General features: G+C 33.5%; 1 protein-coding gene across 5 annotated transcripts in view; it reads right to left on the bottom strand.

Moving 5' to 3' along the window:
• The window catches only part of LRRIQ1 (leucine rich repeats and IQ motif containing 1), a 223,193-nt gene that overhangs the window by 144,286 nt on the left and 57,136 nt on the right, over nt 1-21,771 (bottom strand). For all 5 annotated transcript variants that reach the window (XM_061415659.1, XM_061415661.1, XM_061415660.1 and 2 more), the window contains 3 exons: nt 6,078-6,271; nt 5,170-5,297; nt 142-215 (listed from right to left, as the gene is read on the bottom strand). In XM_061415659.1, the coding sequence (XP_061271643.1) occupies nt 142-215; nt 5,170-5,297; nt 6,078-6,271 (396 nt within the window). The remainder of the gene's footprint in view (nt 1-141; nt 216-5,169; nt 5,298-6,077; nt 6,272-21,771) is intronic.

Below are 21,771 nucleotides of genomic sequence, written 5' to 3'. Positions count from 1 at the left end.
AAAAGAGAAAAATTTCCTCCTCTACACCATTTGGTATAGATATGTTATATACATCTACCCAGAAGATTTCCTTATCATATTTAGAACAGAAATCCAAAAGCCTATTATTTGAGAAACAACTATGTATTATTATAAACTTACCAGAAAGACAATTGTTGCTGACATCCAGTTTTTCCAAAGAAACAAAATGAAAAAGTGGTGCAATTTTTGTCAAGCTGAAAACCAAAATGGAATTTAAAGAAAATTTAAATTGGAGTGTTCTTAATATTATTGATGTAATTATACAATAATATATTTATTTAACGCAATAATATAATGTTATAAATTATAACTCTGGAAGAAATACATAACAGCTGCATTTTCACAATAAAATACAATAATGTAACATTAACTAAAAGTACTTTTAAAAAATACAGTAGTTATAAGATGCTAAATATTTATTCTATAATATATTTATAATAATATATACAAATATGTAAATATTTATATTTATTTCTAAAGAGAAATGATCATGGAATTGCTAATATCAATAATAAATATCAGGAAGCTTAATGTGTACTTGGTATTAAAATAAGAATAAATGGGCTTTCTGTTGTTTTGTTTAGTCTTTGTATATGAATAAATTTATAAAGAATTCATAATTTATATGTATTTTCTCTGGCTCAAACATATAACAAACCATTAAAAGTAAAAAAAAAAAAAAAACATAAGATTATTTATTTTTACATATTAATAATATAACTTTAATTAGAGTCAATAACTTTGTTTTTAATTTGAAAAAGTTTCCTGTACTAGATTCAAAGTATTATAAGTCTTGTAAGTATAAAAGTTACACTGGAGTTGTTTTTAAATTGGAAATATGCATTTAAGGAACATAATAATAGAAAATGTTTTCTATTGATAAAATACTTAAATTTATCAAACATATACTAATATTTAAAACTCATATTCATTAATATAAGCACGTTCAAATTCTAATAACAGTAAACTTTTCTCTGGCTTTTAAAAGTTTCTATCATTTTTTAAGATACAACTATCATTAATACCCCACATTTAAATAAGGAATATAAGTAATATTGAAAATATTCACAATTAGTAACAAAAAGCTATGAAGGGAAAATTAATTTTAGTTTGATTTGCATTTCAAACTAAGACAAGATTACACTTTCTTTGTTACATAGCATCACATTACCCTAGCTACTTGGCAATAAAAATTAAGCTAGTTCATCTAAATCTTTAAAAAAGATGAAAATTTCTTTGTATAAAATATATTCTCATCACAAATAAAAAAGTCTTCTGAATTAATACCCTCTATAAATGCTGAAAGATTCATACATGTTCAGAATAAGCTTTTACTAAAGGAGTATCTCTGGTACAAAACAAAAAAGAAGTTAACTTCTACTTTTACTTTCTTGGTGTTTATAATGTCCCTCTAGTTGTCCTGGCAGAGATTTTTACATCTTTATTCCTACCAACATCTTGCCACGGTAAAAACAACAACAACAGCAAAAAAAAAAAAAAAGTACTATTATTCTAAGATCAGAAGTTTACAGGATAATATTGTGACGGGAAGCATCATGTCACAAAGCCAACCCTTGTGCTGAGCTTAACTCCTGTATTATCCTGTTCTACATTAGAAGAGAAACAGAAGATGCTACTGAGGCTAAAATAGACTAAATAAGGAGACTGGAAGATCTCTCTGATTATATTCAATCCTAAGTACAATACTACTATTAACACTACCTGAGCAACACTAATTCCAGGGGAAAATATCCAAGGTAATAAAAGAAAAAGTGATCAAATATTGGTCATTACATTTGTATATATGGTTCATTATCTGCATATACATTCCTTAATAGCAAAATTTACTGAAACATCACATGTATTCTAAAAAAGAAAGAAAGAAATATAAAACTTTTTCAATACATAATCAATGGCTTTGAGTTCTAATTTTATGACATTTCCTACTCAGGCATTCTAGATCATTATTACAAGTAAGAAAGTTAAGTTCTTCAAGTGAAAATACAGTTCTAATAAATACATTTATTAAAAGCAAATTCTTACTTTTTTTACCTTTAGTATATTTCTAATACTAAATATTTGCCCTTATGCTAAAAGGATTTTGAAAGATTAATAGATACTGAGTTTTTCTCTTTTGTCAGAATATCTCATGTTTTTAACCAATAAGTTATATGTGGCAACATTTGGTAATATATAGGTTATAAGAGACATCAACTAAAAATAACCAATCAAGTTTTAAAATTGAAAATAAAATTCTCTTTGCAAAAATAAAGTATTTCTTGAGGTAAAGAAATATTTGGTTTAACTACATATTTTTTATAATATCAGAATTTTATCTTTTCAGAGAACCATGCTTTTAGAATCACATTCTTTTTTTTTTTTTTTTGAAATTTTAATCAAGAAAACTGGCTATTCATTCACCTTTATGACTATTCATTAGGATGGCAGAAACCTAATAGTAGAATCATTTTTTTTAACCTCTATAACTTTCCTTTTACTGACATTCTGTGTATATTTTTTTCCAAGAAAATTCAAACCAGAAAGACAAAGGACATTAGTGAAAACCTAATACCATTTGACCTTGTCACATTAGCCCTGGGCATAAAAAAGATATAAATTTCAAAGACGACAAAAAGCAAAAGATTTGTATAATGAGCAGCCAATGGGAAATAGTTTCCACTTTCTGCTCCTACTTAGAGTCTCACTGGAAGAGGAAAGACTTATGAAGCTGGAGAGTCTTCCAGTTAGAACTCCACTGAGAAAAACTTAAAACAGTCACATGTCCTAATGAAAATTCAAAACAGAAGTCAGGATGAAACAAGTATTTCAAACAATAAGCAGTAAGCATCATTCTTTATATGTATTTTATTTGTTGGAAAAAAGCATATGGATACATAATTTCTTCCTTGTGATGAAAATATTTATCAAAAATTAAAAGAAAAATAGGTACATTTTAAAAGACATGCCAACCACAAATCCAAATATCACATTTATAAAATTCTCCTCAGGTTTGCAACATGTACTGACATACAGTATTGTTTTGAATAATCACAAAATCCTGTAAAATAGGTAAGGTAGGTATTACCACACCTTTTATATGTGAAAAAACTGAGGATCAGGTAGTGAGAAAAGATTTGCTCAGTGTCAACTGACAGGTAAGTCGTTAATTCAGAATTCAAACCCAGCCAGATCTATTGATCCTGAGTTTTACCAAACCTAAAGTAGTTCTGAAAAAGTCAACTCACATGGTAAAAGCTTAACATAATATGGGTAATTTCTACAGTTAATAGTGTTAGCTTCTTGTGAAAAATACCTAGTATGAAGATTATTTTTTCACTGATTTTAGGAGATAATTTCACTAATTTACATGTTTATTTCTATCAATCACATTTCCCTGGTGCCCTCAGGACTTATTCACTTAATTCTCAAAATGGTAGGTTATTTAGTTAAAAGCTTTCAGAAACTCACACACAAAAAAACCTTCAAATATAAGTGATATTGTTTAAAAATGCAAAATAATATATATTATATAATTTTACCACTTTTTTATACAGCTAAGTGCACCAGATTGTTCTTTTATTTCTAAGAGATTTTGAGGGTAAGGACATATGTTACTCAGTTTTGTATCACCCAATATAGCAAACACCACCTGAATATCCAAGTGTTAAGAAGCTAATTGCTGCAAACAAAATTATAAATAAGGATTATTTGGTTTAAGTATCCCAGTTATTGTTATCAAATCTAAAATTTTTTAAATAGTTCATTTTATAAAATTCCTGGTCATCTATAATTGATGTGAGAAAGGCACATCATATTGATAGTGCAAAAGTCTATTAGCTAGTGTTAACTTTAATTTTTAAAAGCAGAATATTCCTTTGACGATTTAAATTGTCCACAGAAATAATGGAATTATTTCTCAAAAATGTTGATGTCTTAAATATTTTCTAAATTCTTTAAGACTATTATGCTCATCAATGTGGCATGAAATCTAGTTCTATAAAATGTTAGATATGTCAGTAACTGAGTGCTTTACTCCGTCTGTCCAAAGCATAAACTGAGTATTTCTACAGAAATTGTATTTCTAACCTGAAAAATACTGTGAAAAGATCCGATAAGTTTGTGATGGTCTAAGTTACTTAAATAGTATTATCTGACAGTGCTGTTCAGGAATAAACATCTTTTTAAAGGCAAATCAACTTTCATATTTCAGATATGATTAGAACAACTAGAAGGAATTTTAAAACACAAATTCAGTTTTTGATATGTCAAATTGTGGAATAGTTTAATGGGTAGAAGTCAAATCATTTAGGACTCAAAGAATGAGCACTATTGTGACAGAAATTGAAAGAAAATTATGTTTGGGAGGGGATATACATATATATATATAAAACAATGAGTTGTCTTTGTTCACTTGTTTTGCAAGAATTATACCACTCACAGAAACAACTTCTTGTAAAAGATAGCTCCTTTCCCTTATTTCTTGTGCCTTTGATGACCAAATTAATCATATTAGAGTTAATAGGCCTCAATGAAATATTAAACAGAGGGAGGCATATACATCTTGTACTCCTGTTTCAGTTTCAGTTTTAGACAGCTATTCTCTGCAAAGATCCAGATGTTTGGTGGTTTCAAATGGATCTTCTGTGGCAGGTACCCATCTCGATTTAATATTAAGGTATTTTTTTAAGTGTTACTTTATATCCTTAGGGAAATCAAATTTAAATCTGTCTTAACAGTTTCAAAAAGACATGCAAGTTGAGAGCAGATTAAAAATCGTTCTTCCAGGACTTAATAAGTACCATTTGAGAGAATGAGACATCCTTCTGAATTAAATTAACTACCTCCTGTATTTTCCAAGGAGGGTATCTTTACAAATACAAACAAATCTGCCCTGAGAAATTTCCATAAGTACATTTTTGAGTGAGAAGGAACAAAATGAGTAAGATCAGTGACAATTAAAATCCTACTAAAATTTGAGGATATGTCAATACATGAAGATAGATTTATAATTTATGCACCAAGTTATTGTAATGTACATTCCTTGAATTATTGGAAAAACCTAACAGCTTTTCTACTTGTTATGAAGCTCATACATTTACATTAATCATTCACTGCCTTTAAGCTTAATAAAGCAAATTATACTTGTACCTGTTTTGAGAGATAGTCAGGATTTGCAGTAAAGGCAGCCAGTATGAAGAAAATGTTTCCACAGTTGAAATGCTGTTATCATCCAAGTGCAATTCTCTGAGAAGAACGTGATTCCCCAAGAATGGAAGCTATATTTAAAGTTGAGTTATTAGCTTATATTAAGCAAAATATTTTTATCATTTAAACAAATTTAAACATATAAACCCTACCAAAACTAACAGATATATTCTGATAAACAGCATATCATAAATCAAAGTATAATATTTGAGAGTGTTATTATAAATAAAGTTCCAATAATTTTCATAATTAGCATATTTTTAATTAAAAGCCTTCATGACAAATCTTAATTACAATTGCAGATAAATTTGGTCCCACTTATACACTGAATCATAACTGAAAAGTTATGATCTATATTTTAGTATTATTAAAAACTAATGTTGAATTCATTTGTTTATAAGATATTGTAATAATGTTGAACAGTTTTTAAATAGTGAAAAGTAGGGAGAGGGTGGGAAGATTTGGGAGAATGGCATTGAAACATGTATAATATCATGTATGAAACGAGTCGCCAGTCCAGGTTTGATGCACGATACTGGATGCTTGCGGCTGGTGCACTGGGATGATCCAGAGGGATGGTATGGGGAGGGAACAGGGAGGAGGGATCAGGATGGGGAACACATGTATATCTGTGGCGGATTTATTTCGATATTTGGCAAAACCAATACAATATTGTAAAGTTTAAAAATAAAATTTAAAAAAATAGTGAAAAGTACATAATAGTTTAAACTGGTAATCAAATTCAGTTGATAAGCAAAAAGAATAAAAATTAAACTGCCTTTAAAATGTGTGGTTGATATTTGCAGCAAAAGAAAAATGTTGTGTTAATCAAATTAACCCAAATCAATTACCTCACTTAGATAATTTCCCTGTAACTTCAGTATTTGGAGCAATCCACATTGTTCAATGCCCTCAACTTCAGTAAGATGATTGTGTGAACAATCCAGGTACATAAGGGTAGGTGTATCACAAAGACCTGTCGTACTGATTAACTGATTATGGTCCACGATCAGTTGCTGAAGATTTTTCAGTGATTCTAAGCCACCTGGAAGAAAAATTTTCCAGGCACTTTATCATACATTCTTCCAAACTCTAGAGTTTCAATTTTCTGCTAAATGACTGCATCTTTTTATTTCTGAATATTCTTAATTACAAGACTTAGCTCCATTTTCTGAGGAAAAAATATGTGTAAGAGTAAAATGCATTATTATTTGAACTTATACCGAAGAGACATATTTTTGAGTGACAATTATATACCACTTCAAAATTGAACAAAATACTAGAAGTCATATATTGGGCATTGAATGTTGTATTTCAAATGAAAATATAACAAGGAAGGGTGTGTAATCATTGAAAAAATAACAGTATTAAATTCAGTTTCAGAGTCTTTGACTTTTGAATGTTTGGTTAAGTTGGTTATATATTAATAGAATGTAATTTTCATACCATTGAAATATCTACCTTAGATTCACTAATGAAATAGGTATAACTTATTAATATCAATAAAATATTAGTATATTTTTCTGGTATTATAATATTGTGACAGTGGCCTTCTTTTTACACAAATAAACAAAAAATCAATGATTTCCATCTAAAAAATATCAGAGGAGCCTTAGACTACAGCTCAGTGACTATAAAGAAAAAACTGAGAAGGTTGTTTAAATAAGTGATCACTGGAAAGAGATGCTAAGGAAGTCTGTAAAAATTTCATGGAATATATTAAAAATATAAAAAATTTTATTTAGAGTGAACATTCTACTATATAAGTTCTCTGTAGTTACTACTCTGTTATGTGAAATAAGCATTTCCAGAAACTGAAATATAACTTAAGGTTTAGAGTAAGCAGGTTAGTAGCAAGGTTAGTAGCAAGCAGAATGTCTTCTGTGAGTATCATGCAGATGGGAGTCATTGAACTAGACATTAGAGAACTGAACCTCATTCTGATTTTTTGTCAAGTCTGCACAAAGTATCTTTTTCAATTAAATGATGAAATAGTTTTTCTTCCAAAAATGTTATATGATAATAAATTAAAAGATGATCTTAAAAGAAACATAATTATGAATACAAATTAAAATTGGGAATAAATGTAATTAATTGTTCCTGAAGGAATTTAAAGCATTTAATCCAAGATTTATCTTTTTATTATATACTGTGATTTACAGAAAGGGCAGATGGTTTGTTTATATCTACAATGGATAAATAAAAGGAAGAATCAAGTAATATTACCAAGATTTCACAAGAAAACTTAATTCTTTGTATTATCTTTTACAAATTCAGATACTGTAATAACTAGAATTCTGAGTATATTATAAAAATACTTCAAAAAGATACATATTAAGAAAAAAATTTTTAATTACAGTATATCTAATAGTTGGAGTAAAATAAAGCAACTTAATGTTATGGATGATTATTTCTCATGAAAAATTTTATGCTAAAATGTAAATTTTCACATAATGAAAAATTTTGCAATACCTAAGAGAATCAGGAAAAGGCATAGAAGACCCAAATGAACAAAAGAAAGACTCAAATTTTGATCCAGACAATAATTGCGTTTTTAAAAATTCTTATTTAGAATTAATGTATTGGTATTTTCCTGTAATATAAAATAGCAATTATGACCAAGAGAAAATTATTATCTGATGTTATCAAGGAGTGAATTATTCTGCCCTATATTTGACTAAAATGAGCCAACATATGCTATCAACTCCTAAGTATTAGAAATAATATATAACATACAATAATAAATATATATTAGCTTCAATATGGGCTTCCTCATAGCTCAGTTAGTAAAGAATCTGCCTGCAATTCAGGAGACACTGGTTCAATTCCTGGGTTGGGAAGAGTCACTGGAGAAGGGACAGGCTACCCACTCCAGTATTCCTGGGCTTCCCTTGTGGCTCAGCTGATAATCTGCCTGCAATGCGGGAGACCTGGGTTCAATCTCTGGGTTGGGAAGATCCCCTGGAGAAGGGAACAGCTGCTCCAGCAGCCACTCCACTATTCTGGCCTGGAGAATTCCATGGACTATACAGTTCATGGGGTCGTAAAGAGTCGGACACGACTGAGCAAATTTAAAATCTGCCAAAACAGAAAATACTTCAGTTTAGAATTCTTTGTAATTATATCTACTAACAGAAGCAGAAAATATTAAGAAGAGGTGGCAAGAATACACAGACCTGTACAAAAAAGATCTTCACGACCCAGATAATCACGATGAAGTGATCACTCAACTAGAACCAGACATCCTGGAATGTGAAGTCAAGCAGGCCTTAGGAAGCATCACTATGAACAAAGCTACTGGAAGTGATGGAATTCCAGTTGAGCTATTTCAAATCCTGAAAGATGACACTGTGAAAGTGTTGCACTCAATATGCCAGCAAATTTGGAAAACTCAGCAGTGGTCACAGGACTGGAAAAGGTCCATTGCCAAAGAATGCTCAAACTACCACACAATTGGATGCATCTCACACGCTAGTAAAGTAATGCTCAAAATTCTCCAAGCCAGGCTTCAGCAATACGTGAACTGTGAACTTCCTGATGTTCAAGCTGGTTTTATAAAAGGTAGAGGAACCAGAGATCAAATGGCCAACATCCGCTGGATCATGGAAAAAGCAAGAGAGTTCCAGAAAAACATCTATTTCTGCTTTATTGACTATGCCAAAGCCTTTGACTGTGTGGATCAAAATAAACTGGAACAACAGACTGGTTCCAAATAGGAAAAGGAGTATGCCAAGGCTGTATACTGTCACCCTGCTTATTTAACTTCTATGCAGAGTACATCATGAGAAACACTGGAAGAAGCACAAGCTGGAATCAAGATTGCCAGAAGAAATATTAATAACCTCAGATATGCAGATGACACAAGAGTGAAAAAGTTGGCTTAAAGCTCAACATTCAGAAAAGTAATTTCATGGTATTCATCCCGTCACTTCATGGCAAATAAATGGGGAAACAATGGAAACAGTGGCTGACTTTATTTTTTTGGGCTCCAAAATCACTGCAAATGGTGACTTCAGCCATGAAATTAAAAGATGCTTACTTCTTGGAAGGAAAGTTATGACCAACCTAGATAGCATACTAAAAAGCAGAGACATTAGTTTGCCAACAAAGGTCTTTCTAGTCAAGGCTATGGTTTTTCCAGTGGTCATGTATGGATGTGAGAGTTGGACTGTGAAGAAAGCTGAGCACCAAAGAACTGATGCTTTTGAACTGTGGTGTTGGAGAAGACTTTTGAGAGTCCCTTGGACTTCAAGGAGATCCAACCAGTCCGTCCTAAAGGAAATCATTGTGTTCATTGGGTGTTCACTGGAAGCACTGATGTTGAAGCTGAAACTCTAATACTTTGGCCACCTGATGTGAAGAACTGACTCATTTGAAAAGACCCCGATGCTGGGAAAGATTGAGGGCAGGAGAAGTGGATGACAGGGGATGAGATGGTTGGATGGCATCATCGACTCAATGGACATGAGTTTGGGTAAGCTCCGGGAGCTGGTGATGGACAGGGAAGCCTGGTGTGCTGTGGTTCATGGGGTCGCAAAGAGTAAGACACGAGTGAGCTACTGAACTGAACTGAACTGAACATCAATTAACCTGCTCAAGCAAATAAGTAATTTCAATCAAAAGGAAATGCTAATTAATATTAATTTGTAGTTGTATAAAATGTCCTTTATCAAATATTTAAATGCCTTAAGCAATCTACTTCCATAAGCTTAATATTTTTTAAAGCCATGCACATTGCTCTTAAGTTTCTTAGAGCTAATCAAGAACAGGATTTTCTATTAGCTCATTTAGAGCAGGGAATGCACTTGTGAAACTTTTCAAGAGTCACCTAAGAGGAGAACCAAGCATGAAACTTTAGGTTACACACTGAAGAAAGGCAAATAATCTGGCACAAAAGCTAAAAGTAAAAGGAAACAGCACATAAAGCAGGAGAACAATCGGGAAAAGAAAAGGCAAATTAGATTCTGTGCTGATGGCAGTGATGAATAAATATACATTTTACAATTATCGAAGGTATTTCTATTTACACTAAATTATATGCAGTCGACAGTGTGAGCCAGAGTGGGCAAATGAGGAGAAAAGGCCACTGCCTTAGCAAGTAATGATGCAGCAGAAGAATTTTGCTAGAGGTCCCCATGGAGTAATAGAAGGGAAGCCACAGTGCAGTGGGAGGGAGACAGTGAGTGTCGACTACTTTTTAGATATTTGATAATGGTGAGAAGACCCTTCAAAGTCCTTAAAATGGCCCATAATATCCCATCTCTGAACTAATCCTCTACTACTATCCCTTTCTCTTGGTTCATTCTAACAAGCTGACCTCCTGGCTGTTCCTTGAACATACCACTCAGCACTGCCTGAATATGTGAGAAACAACAATCAGGGTGTGACATGTTAGGCTAAGGAAGAATTAAAACTCATCAGCTAATTAGACTGATGCTGAAACTGAAGCTCCAATACTTTGGCCACCTGACGGGAAGAGCTGACTCACTGGAAAAGGTCCTGATGCTGAGAAAGACTAAAGGCAGGAAGAGAAGGGGATGACAGACGATGAGATTGTTGGATCTCATGGTTGGCATCACGGACTCAGTGGACATGAGTTTGAACAAACTCTGGCAGATGGTGAAGGACTGGGAAGCCTGTGTGCTGCAGTCCATGGGGTTGTAGAGAGTTGGACACAACTGAGTGACCAAACAACAACAAATCAGCCAATTTCAGATATTAAGACGTCATGAATCTCTATAAATATACAGAGAAGGTACAGTTGTCCGTAGAGATTCCATCAGAGAATCTAATCTGGTGAAATTACCATGATTTCAAGCCTCAGATACTAAGGAATGTTTGAGCATGTCTACTTCTAGGAATCAATTATATAGTAACACACACACAACTATGAAGTAACATAGAGAGAGATTCCTTGCCATATTATTTAAAAAGCAAAGAAATGGATAAAAGTTACATGTCTATCAGTAAGGGAATAGTAAAATAAATTATGATGTGCAAGTCACTCAGTCATGTCCAACTCTTTGTGACACCATGGACTATATAGTCCATGGAATTCTCCAGGCCAGAACTGGAGTGGATAGCCTTTCTCTTCTCCAGGGGATTTTCCTAACCCAGGGATCAAACCCAGGTGGATTCTTTACCAGCTGAGCCACAAGGGAAGCCCAAATAAATCATGGAGCATCTATAAAATGAATATGTATAATCTTCAATATGAACTAGTCTAACATAGAAGAATTCCATGATGTATTTTTGCATGTAAAATCCAAGTTGCATACATAGGATTTTAGCTATTGAGTATACCTTATATTAAATATACACCTCTATGACTGTACTGCATTGAACAAGGCCTAGATTGATTTGTAAGCAACTGTAAATGGTGGTTACTCCTCAAAATAAGAAAGAGAATGGAAGAAGCAGAGAGAAGTTAAACTGTATACACTGTATACTTCTCTAGGTTTTAATTCTTAAATGCGAAAGTGTTAGTCACTCAGCCATGCCTGACTCTGTGTGACCCCATGGACTGTAATCCACCAGGCTCCTCTGTCCATGGGATGCTCCAAGCAATAATACTGGAGTGGGTTGCCATTTCCTTCTCCTCTTAAATGAGAGTGTACTTATTCTATAATAATTTTTAAAACAATATATTTTTTAAAAAATCAGAGCAAGTACTGAATAGAATTGTTATTCTATATTTAATTCTGACTACCACTATCACCAAATGGTGGTTGGACTGAACAAAAATGAAAACAAACTGATGCTATCAATCATGAGAAGGGTTTGCTATACAGACAAATTGTGGGAACACTGTTCATAGACAGGAGGGCATATCTGTTAGATTTCAAGATCAAAATTTTAGAGGAAATTTAGTGAAATGGCAAAAGAGATTTGGCAGGATGTGTACCACACTGGCCTAACTATTAACAATGCGGGAGGATGGGGAAGATGTGCATTTGTGCGTGCGTGTGTATGCCTAATGAAGAAAAGAGAAGGAAATCATCTAAAAAATATGTACTGAGGTCTGCCAACAACCATGTGAACGTGAGATGGAAAGTAGGCCTTTCAGCCTCACTGAGCCTTGAGGTGATGGCAGCCCGGTGACACTGCTGCGCTGCAACCTCAAGAGAAACCTGAGCCAGAGCCACCCGACCAAGCCAGTTCCAGATACCCAATCCACAGAAAACAGGAGGTAATAAATGTCTGTGGTTTTAAGCTGCTAAATTTGGGGATACTTCGCTTCAGAAAAATATTTAACTAATACAGTAAGGATCCTACTCTGAAGAACACATGAGAAAGAAGAAAATATGTTGAAAATGTTTTGGGCTAGGAAAGAACATTTAAAGAAATTTAATGTAATGAGAATTCAAATACACTAAAATAACAGAAGTAGGTAAACAAATGGAGCAAAATAGCACCATAACAGAAGTGATAAATCATTTGGAAAAACCAGTGTACGGGACAGAGAGCTAAAGATTGGATGGCTCACAAAGAAGAGATAGCCACACTGAGAATAAAATGTTTAGAAGCAGAGATTAAATGGCATAGATTACATTAATTAGATAAAAACAGACATGACAAAGTCAACCAAAATGTAGATCATCTATGATTGAGAAATAGAACTAAGCCAAAAAAGCTTTCAAATTTATATAAAAAAAATTTTCCAGAAATTAAGGAAGAAAAATCTATAGTTTAAAAACATTATATTCTAAGAAAAACTTATGTGAGTTTACTGACAATAAATGTCTTGCTGAATTTATTAATCAAGGACAAAGGATATATTATTCAGGTAGTTGAGCAGAAACCAGTTACGAAGGAGTAAAATCAAGTTAGCCTCTAGTTTAAATGCAGAAACCAACATATAAAAATGCAATGGAGCAATGTCCATGAGGGTTTCTCAGGTCGTTCAGTGGTAAAGTATCCATCTGCCAGTGCAGGAGACACAGATGGATCCCTGGGTCGGGAAGTTCCCCTGGAGAAGGAAATAGCAACCCACTCCAGGATTCTTGCCTGGGAAATCCCATGGACAGAGGAGCCTGGTGGACTACAATCCATGGGCTTGTAAAAGAGTCGGACACAACTTAGGGACTAAACAAAAACAATAAACTGTTACTTCACTATTAGGATAAAAAATATATGCCTCTTTACATATACTTTAATAATCACAGGTTTTATTAAACATTTTTTTAATATTTAATTAAACTTCACTTAATTATCTAAACCTTCTTTAATCTTTATCCTAAGTAGATTCATTGACATAGAAAAAGTAGGCATCATGGCCTGAATTGTTACAGATAGTGTTCATTTAAGTGATTTCGTATTTTGATCACATTTTTTTGTATAACATATCTTCTTCATAAAGCAGGTCATTTTGTTTACCATTTTACATTTGCTATTCCTCAAAGAGTTTTGAATCTCTATTCAGGTATTAGCTATGCTTATTACAGTTTTTATTTTCTTATTACTTATATGTGATAATTTTTTTCTAATTTCCTAAAATAATAGGCATGAAATATCTTTTCTGTTAACATATATAAATTATTTACAGTTTTCACATTCCTATTAGAAATATGAAAATCTGTTTTTATAAAAATAGCTTTACTTGTAATATAAAACTCATAACTTCTTGTACAGTCCTAAGACTCTGTTGTGTCCTCATGGAAATAGAAAATGTATATAGACAGAATATCTGCTCAAGTATCATTTACTTGATAAATTCAACTAGAATTTAAAAAAAATATGACATGGACAATTATTCACAATTTATTGTTAAGTGAATAAAGTTAATTTCAAAACAATATTACAGTAGTGATTTTTAAAATGGATTAAAAACAATCTAGAAAGTTCATCAATACTGCCTATATCTGGATGGTGGGAATATGGATTGTTATTTTATCATTTTACATTATAATTTATAGAAAATAAGATTATACAAAATTCAATTTCCAGAAATTTCTGTTCAGATAGTGAGATCTTTACCCTTGAAAATAACTAAAAACAGTGACTACATTTTTTTAAAGTGTTTCCAAACGAGCTGTTAAGGAAGAATTCTCAGCCCAAAATCTGAATAGATATGGTAGGCAAAGAGAAGTAAGCAAAACGGCAAAGCCAGTTTTCAGAGTGAGGAAACTTGTTAAATCTGATGAATATGAAGATCAATTTCTATAGCCTCACAATTTGAGGAAACAAAACTTAAAATTCACCAACAGTAAGCAAGTATGACAGACAACCCCAAGTAAACTGGAACCCCAATCAGCTATACCCAACCAGAAGACAGGAAATTAAACTACCTATCTCAAAACCTCAAAATTCAGTGAAAAAGGGAAACAGTCCTTCCTTTAAAATAATAAACACAAGCTGACTCTCCCATAGGTTTGCAATTCAAATTCACGATAATGGTGAGCAGAAAACTTCCACCAAAGATGTAGCACAAATGATTCTATATTGCTTCTGTCCTTTGAAATCCGAAAAAGTCTCTAAAGAACAAACTTTAATCTCATAACTAGGAAAAATCACAAAGTGTAAGAAAGAAACAGGTAACAAAAAGTACATGAAATACACAAAGAAATAAGACGCCATAAGAATTATCAGAAATAACAAATCCCAGCAAAGCTAGACCCACACGAGAATCAGAATTAACTCAAAATAAAAACTCAGTGACTAGGATTAACAGTAAATTAGAAATTATTAATTGGAACATATAGAAATTAACTAGAGGAAGTAAAGAAAGATAGAAAGATAGAATATAGGAAATGTGGAGACAAGAGTCAGAAGATCTACTGTATATAAAGTACTTCAACAAAATGAGGAAGATAACTTTTGAAGAGAGATAATGACTAACAGATAAAATTTAAAAGTGAAAATCACAAGTTCAATAATTTCATCAGACCCCAACAGGATGAATTAAAAAGAAACCGATGTCTAGACACATCCGAATAAAAATTCATAATAGGAATAACAAGAAAAAATACTTGAAAAGACATGGGAAATATCCTCAAAGTTTCAGAAATTTAAGAACTGATTTCTTAAAGCAACATTGAAAGTTAAAAAGTAATAAAATAATATTTATAGATTATTGAAAGAAAATGAAGTTCAATTTAGAAAAATATGCCCAGTTAAATTATAATTCAACAATAAACATTAAGTAAATATATTTACAGAAAAACTGAATCTTCCACAATCTGGTTCTCTTCTTAGAGAAAAATTTTTAAAGTACCTGTATCATGAAGAATGAAGGTGATTCAAGATCTTAAATGAAAAAAAGAATAAAGGGCTTAAAAGCAATAAACATAGGCAAATATGTGCAAACACTGACTGTATAAAATAACCATAATTGTGTAGCTTGAAGGGTTCAATAAAAATACACTTAAAATTCTGAAAAATCAATGAACTTGAGATAAACTGAGTGTATTTTATAATTTCTTTGGTTACCACTAAATTAATAAAGTATATAACTATAAAACAATTGAGGGAAAAAAGGAGGAGATGAGGTGGGAAATACCAAGTAAGTCAAAAGAAGACCTCAGAGGAGAAGGGGGAAAATAGAAAATGTAGCAAAGACATTCTGTTTACAGTAACAATGGACTAGGTAATGAGAAAAAATATAAACGTAGCTGAAGGCACATAGGAATAAATGATGTTATGCAGAATGAGAGGATTAAGTTCCAGAAGAGATGAGGTGAACACATGGATATCATTCAGGATATTGATTAATCTGAAAAAGGAAAATCTGATCCCTTGTAGCACCAGGGGATCAAAATTGACCCCACATCTCTTCTCAGCAAAAGAGCAACAAGAATCCCTACTACACGTATGGTTAGGACCTCCATGTGCTACACATTAATACAAATATAGAATAGTTCCCAAGGTACTGAAGACCAGATTAAATAATATCAATACCAAAATATGGATTAGCTGAACAGAAATTGCTAATGCTTGTAGCTTTAAACAGCAAAGAACGCTGGAGAAAAAATAAAATAAAATCATCACCTCAAATTGATTCTGTAGTTTTGTTTTTCTTAGTATTCTCTGACTGTAAATTAACAAAAAAAACTAAACAGTGGGATAACATCATGTGAAGACAGAGCCAGAAAACAACATATAATCGAAACTATCCACAAGGTATACAGATAATAGAGTTATCAGACACAGAAATTATCAAAACTCTGCTGAGCCTATTAAAGAAAATTAAAATCTAAAACTTATGTATGAGGTACTATAAGGTGTGAATTGAATTCTAAACCAAAGAAGCAAATAAGTTTTAAACTTGAAAACCTATATAACTGCAAACAAGCCTTTATGAATGGATCGCACATTATATTAGACACAGCTAAAGAGAGAATTAGTGAACTATAATTTGAGTCAAAAGGAAACATCCAGAATGACATGTAGAGATGCAAGGGAAATGTCAGAGAATTATAAAACATAAAGGGGGTTATAGAATACAGAGGGAATATATATCTACATCTATTCATTTATATAAAGAGATGATAGCTCAGAAATTTTCAAGACTGAATAAAGATGCCAGAGGTACAGTAGATTCAAGCAGGGTGAATACAAAAGTCACTACAGTAGGAATATCAGAGTAAACTGATGAAAACAATGGCCAAAAAAAACAATCTTTAAAGGGGAATAATTTTTTCTTCCAAGGATCAACAATTAGGTTGTTGCACATCAACCTAGGCAAGGAAACCATAATAAAATAGGATACAATCACAATGCAGCAAATGCATATCAAATAATAAGTAGGTATCTCAAAATACATACACAGATGTGTGTGTGTGCACACACATATTCTTCAAGAGAAAGGGATATCACAGACAAAAGATAGAATAAAGATCAATGGAAAGGTTTAAAAAATGACTTTTCATTGTTGTTTTTCAGTTGCCAAGTCATGTCCAATTTTTCGTGACACCGTGGACTACAGCATGCCAGGCTTCCCTGTCTCTCACCGTCTCCTGGAGTCTGCGCATGTTCATGCCCATTGATACCATCCAACCATCTTGTCGTCTGTTGACCTCTGCTCCTGCCTTCAATCTTCCCCAGCATCAGGGTCTTTTCCAATGAGTTAGCTGTTCACATCAGGTGGCCAAAGTATTGGAGCTTCAGCATCATTATCAGTCCTTCCAAACAGTATTCAAGGTTGACTTCCTAAATCTACTGGTTTGATCTCCTTGCAGTCCAGGGGACTTTCAAGAGTCTTCTCCAGCACCAGAGTTCAAAGGCATCAATTCTTCAGTGCTCTGCCTTCTTTATTGTGCAGCTTTCACATCCATACATGACTACTGGAAAGACCACACACAGTATTGACTATACGGACCTTTGTTGGCAAAATCATGTCTTTGCTTTTTAACACTGTCTAGATTTGTCATAGCTTTCCTGCCAAGGAGCATCTAATTTCATGGCTGCAGTCACCATCTACAGCGATTTTAGAGCCCAAGAAGAGGAAATATGTCACTGCTCCACCCTGTCCCCTTTTATTTGCCATGAAATGATGGGACCAGATGTCATGATCTTACTTTTTTTTTTTTTTAATATTGAGTTTTAAGCCAGCTTTTTCACTTTCTTTCTTCACCCTCATCAAGAGGCTCTTTAGTTCCTCTTCACTTATTGCCATTAGAGTGGTATCATCTGCTTATCTGATATTTCTCCCAGCAATCTTGATTCCAGTTTGTAAATCATACAGCCTGGCATTTTGCATGATGTGCTCTGCATATAAGTTAAACAAACAGGGTGACACACAGCCTTGTCATACTCCTTTCTCAATCCTGAACTAGTCAGTTGTTCCATACTGGATTCTAACTGTTGCTTCTTGACCCACATACAGGCTTCTCAGGATGCAGGATACTGGTACTCCCATCTCTTTAAGAGTTTTCCACAGTTTGTTATGATCCACACAGTGAAAGACTTTAGTCAATGAAACAGAGGTAGATGTTTTTGCTGGAATTCCCTTGCTTTCTCTATGATCCAGCAAATGTTGACAATTTGATTTCTGGTTCCTCTGCCTTTTCTAAACCCAGCTTGATCATCTGGAAGTTCTTGGTTCATGTAATTCTGAAGCCTAGCTTGGAAAATTTTGAGCATAACCTTACTAGCACGAACAATGAACAATGCAAAGAAATAGAGGAAAACAACGGAAAGGGAAAGACTAGAGATCTCTTCAAGAAAACTGGAAATGTCAAAGGAACATTTCATTCAAAGATGGCCACAATAAAGGACAGAAATGGTAAAGACCTAACAGAAGCAGAAGACAGCAAGAAGAGATGGAAAGAACACACAGAAGAGTTGTACAAAAAAAAGATCTTTATGACGTGGATAACCATGATGGTGTAGTCTCTCCTCAGAGCCAGACATGGTGGAGTGCAAAGTCAAGTGGGCCTTAGGAAGCACTGTTGCCAATAAGGCTAATGGAGGTGAGAGAATTCCAGCAGAGCTATTTAAAATCCTAAATGATGGTGCTATTAAAGTGCTGCACTCAACATGTCAGCAAATTTGGAAAAGCCAAATGATATTGACATTATAAAATAATGTTGTCTTAAGGCATTCAAAACACACATATAGTCACATATATATGCACGCAGAGTTAATAACTTACTGATAGTACATTAAGTTGGGAGAGAACAAATTAAATTTTCTAAGATCCTAGAATTGCCTTGGAATAAAGAGGAAGGTGGTAAATAAACTTAGATTTGGTAAAGAAAGAAGGAATGATATAACATCTATGGTAAGCCAAAAGAATACTAAAATAAGATAAAACTGAAAATATAAAAGAAAAATAGAATAATTTAAATCCTCAGCAAAAGCAAAGGAAGGCAAGAAAAGAGGGGAAAAAAGCAGAAAAGGAAGAACAAATAGAATCAAATAGTAATAGATTAATTGAATCTCAAATATCTCAATAACTGTACTTAATTATTGATTACACTATCAGGGACTTAAAGGCTACAAATCAAACTGAATTTGTCAGGCATTTTAGATAAAACAATAACAAAACAACACATTTTTCTGTTATAGTACAAAAATTCCAAGAAGAGAACTTGTAGAAATACTGTAAGTGAAAGGTTAGAGAAAGATGTATTATGTAAACACTAAAACAGCAGTTCTCAAAGTGTGGTACAGTGTCCCTACCCAGAGATACTTTTTAAAGATTTCATGGAGTTAAACCTGTTTTCATAATAACTCTAAGAGGCCATTTGTCTTTTCTACTCGCATTTGCTCAAGAGTGTATAGTGGAGCTTTCCAGAGGCTACATGAGGTGTGATATTGTAGCAAATTGAATGCAGAAGGACACACGGAAATCCAGCTGTCTTGTGTTAAGTTAGACATTAAAGAGATTTGCAAATATGTGTACAATGACCCTCTTCTCACTGTATTTTTTTTTGTTTAAAAATACATTATTCTAAAACTGTTACAAATGCAAAGACTTTATTAAACTTTGAATGAATTAACAAATAAAAACACACATCTCAGTTTTTTCTAATACAGTAAATATTGATATATATGACCCATATAAATGCAAGCTAACTGGGTTCCCAATAATTTTTAAGAATGTCAGAAAAGTCCTGAGTTCAAAAGAAAGCTGGTTTGATTTTGTCAGACACACAAGACCAAATACGAAAGCTCTGATACAGTTGAAAAGGGACATTAAAAAATGATAAAGAAACCTATAACAGTTAAGTGAAAGAGGAGAGTGAAAAAGTTGGCTTAAAGCTCAACATTCAGAAAACGAAGATCATGGCATCTGGTCCCATCACTTCATGGCAAATAGATGGGGAAACAGTGGAAACAGGGTCAGACTTTATTTTTCTGGGCTCCAAAATCACTGCACATGGTGACTGCAGCCATGAAATTAAAAGACGCTTTACTCCTTGGAAGGAAAGTTATGACCAACCTAGATAGCATACTGAAAAGCAGAGACATTACTTTGCCAACAAAGGTTCGTCTAGTCAAGGCTGTGGTTTTTCCAGTGGTCATGTATGGATGTGAGAGTTGGACTGTGAAGAAAGCTGAGTGCCAAAGAATTGATGCTTTTGAACTGTGGTGTTGGAGAAGACTCTTGAGAGTCCCTTGGACTGCAAGGAGATCCAGCCAGTCCATTCTGAAGGAGATCAGCCCTGGGATTTCTTTAGAAGGAATGATGCTCAAGCTGAAACTCCAGTACTTTGGCCACCTCATGTGAACAGTTGACTCATTGGAAAAGACCCTGATGCTGGGAGGGGTTGGGGGCAGGAGGAAAAGGGGACGACAGAGGATGAGATAGCTGGATGGCATCACCGACTCGATGGATGTGAGTTTGAGTGAACTGCGGGAATTGGTGATGGACAGGGAGGCCTGGTGTGCTGTGATTCACAGGGTCCCAAAGAGTTGGACACGACTGAGTGACTGAACTTAACTGATAACAGTTATAAATTTGTGTGCACCAGATAACATGGCCTCAAAAATGGATCGTTCAAAAAAATTCATTTGTGTTTTTCCAGTGTTACAGTAAAAATATTAAAAAAAAAAAAAAAAAAAAACCTATGACAATAAAGATCTGCAATCTACAATCATCACAGGAGTCACGTAAATCATGTTTCCTCTGGGACTATGCTAACAGGACCAGTGCCCCATTCAACAAGCAGTACGGTATATATCACTAAGGCTTCCCTGATAGCTCAGTTGGTAAAGAATCCACCTGCAATGCAGGAGACTCTGGTTCGATTCCTGGGTTGGGAAGATCCGCTGGAGAAGGGATAGGCTACCCACTCCAGTATTCTTGGACTTTCCTGTGGCTCAGCTGGTAAAGAATCCACATGCAATGCGGGAGACCTGGGTTGGGAAGATCCCCTGGAGAAGGGAAAGGCTCCCTACTCCAGTATTCTGGCCTGGAGAATTTCACGGACTCTACAGTCCATGGGGTCACAAAGAGTTGACACTACCGAGGGAATTTCACTTCACTTCAGGGTATATCACTAATGAACAGGCCCTGAGGCAGGCAGTCCTGAATTTTAAAAACACATGCCTATTTGAAAATAGCTATATATATAAACAAGTTATTTAACTTCTCTAATCCTTTGTTCTTTTTTTTGTGGAATGGGAATGATTTCATACTATTGGGAGGATTAAGAAAAATATTTTCAGTAGTATGTATAACACTTTCACATGTTCGTACTAAAAGTAATAGTTATTGTTTACTAACAATCATCCTCATAAAAAAAAGGAGTTAGAAAACTGTAACTGCAGTGACCAAATAAGGCTTCAAAGAGATATGTCTGAGCTAAAACTTGAAGAAGGAATAGGATATTAATACACACTCAGAAATGTCTATACACAACTGATTAAACAGTAATTTGACCCAGTCAATGCACTGGATCAAAAGGCAGAATCTAGATGGGAAGGAAGTTAGAATAAATTGACCCCCTTCCTCTTTTAATCTTAGAAATTCTTTGTTGTCAAATAAAGGATGAGAATTGAGCAAAATAGACCTATAGCAAGACTTATGTTAGAGTATCATTATTTCCTCAACATCTCTAAGAAAATTATTCTCTCCCAGTCAAAATTTCTGACATTTCT

Source organism: Bos javanicus, chromosome 5 (assembly GCF_032452875.1).
Source record: "Bos javanicus breed banteng chromosome 5, ARS-OSU_banteng_1.0, whole genome shotgun sequence".
NCBI lineage: Eukaryota > Metazoa > Chordata > Mammalia > Artiodactyla > Bovidae > Bos > Bos javanicus.
This window is presented reverse-complemented; position numbering and strand designations above follow the sequence as displayed.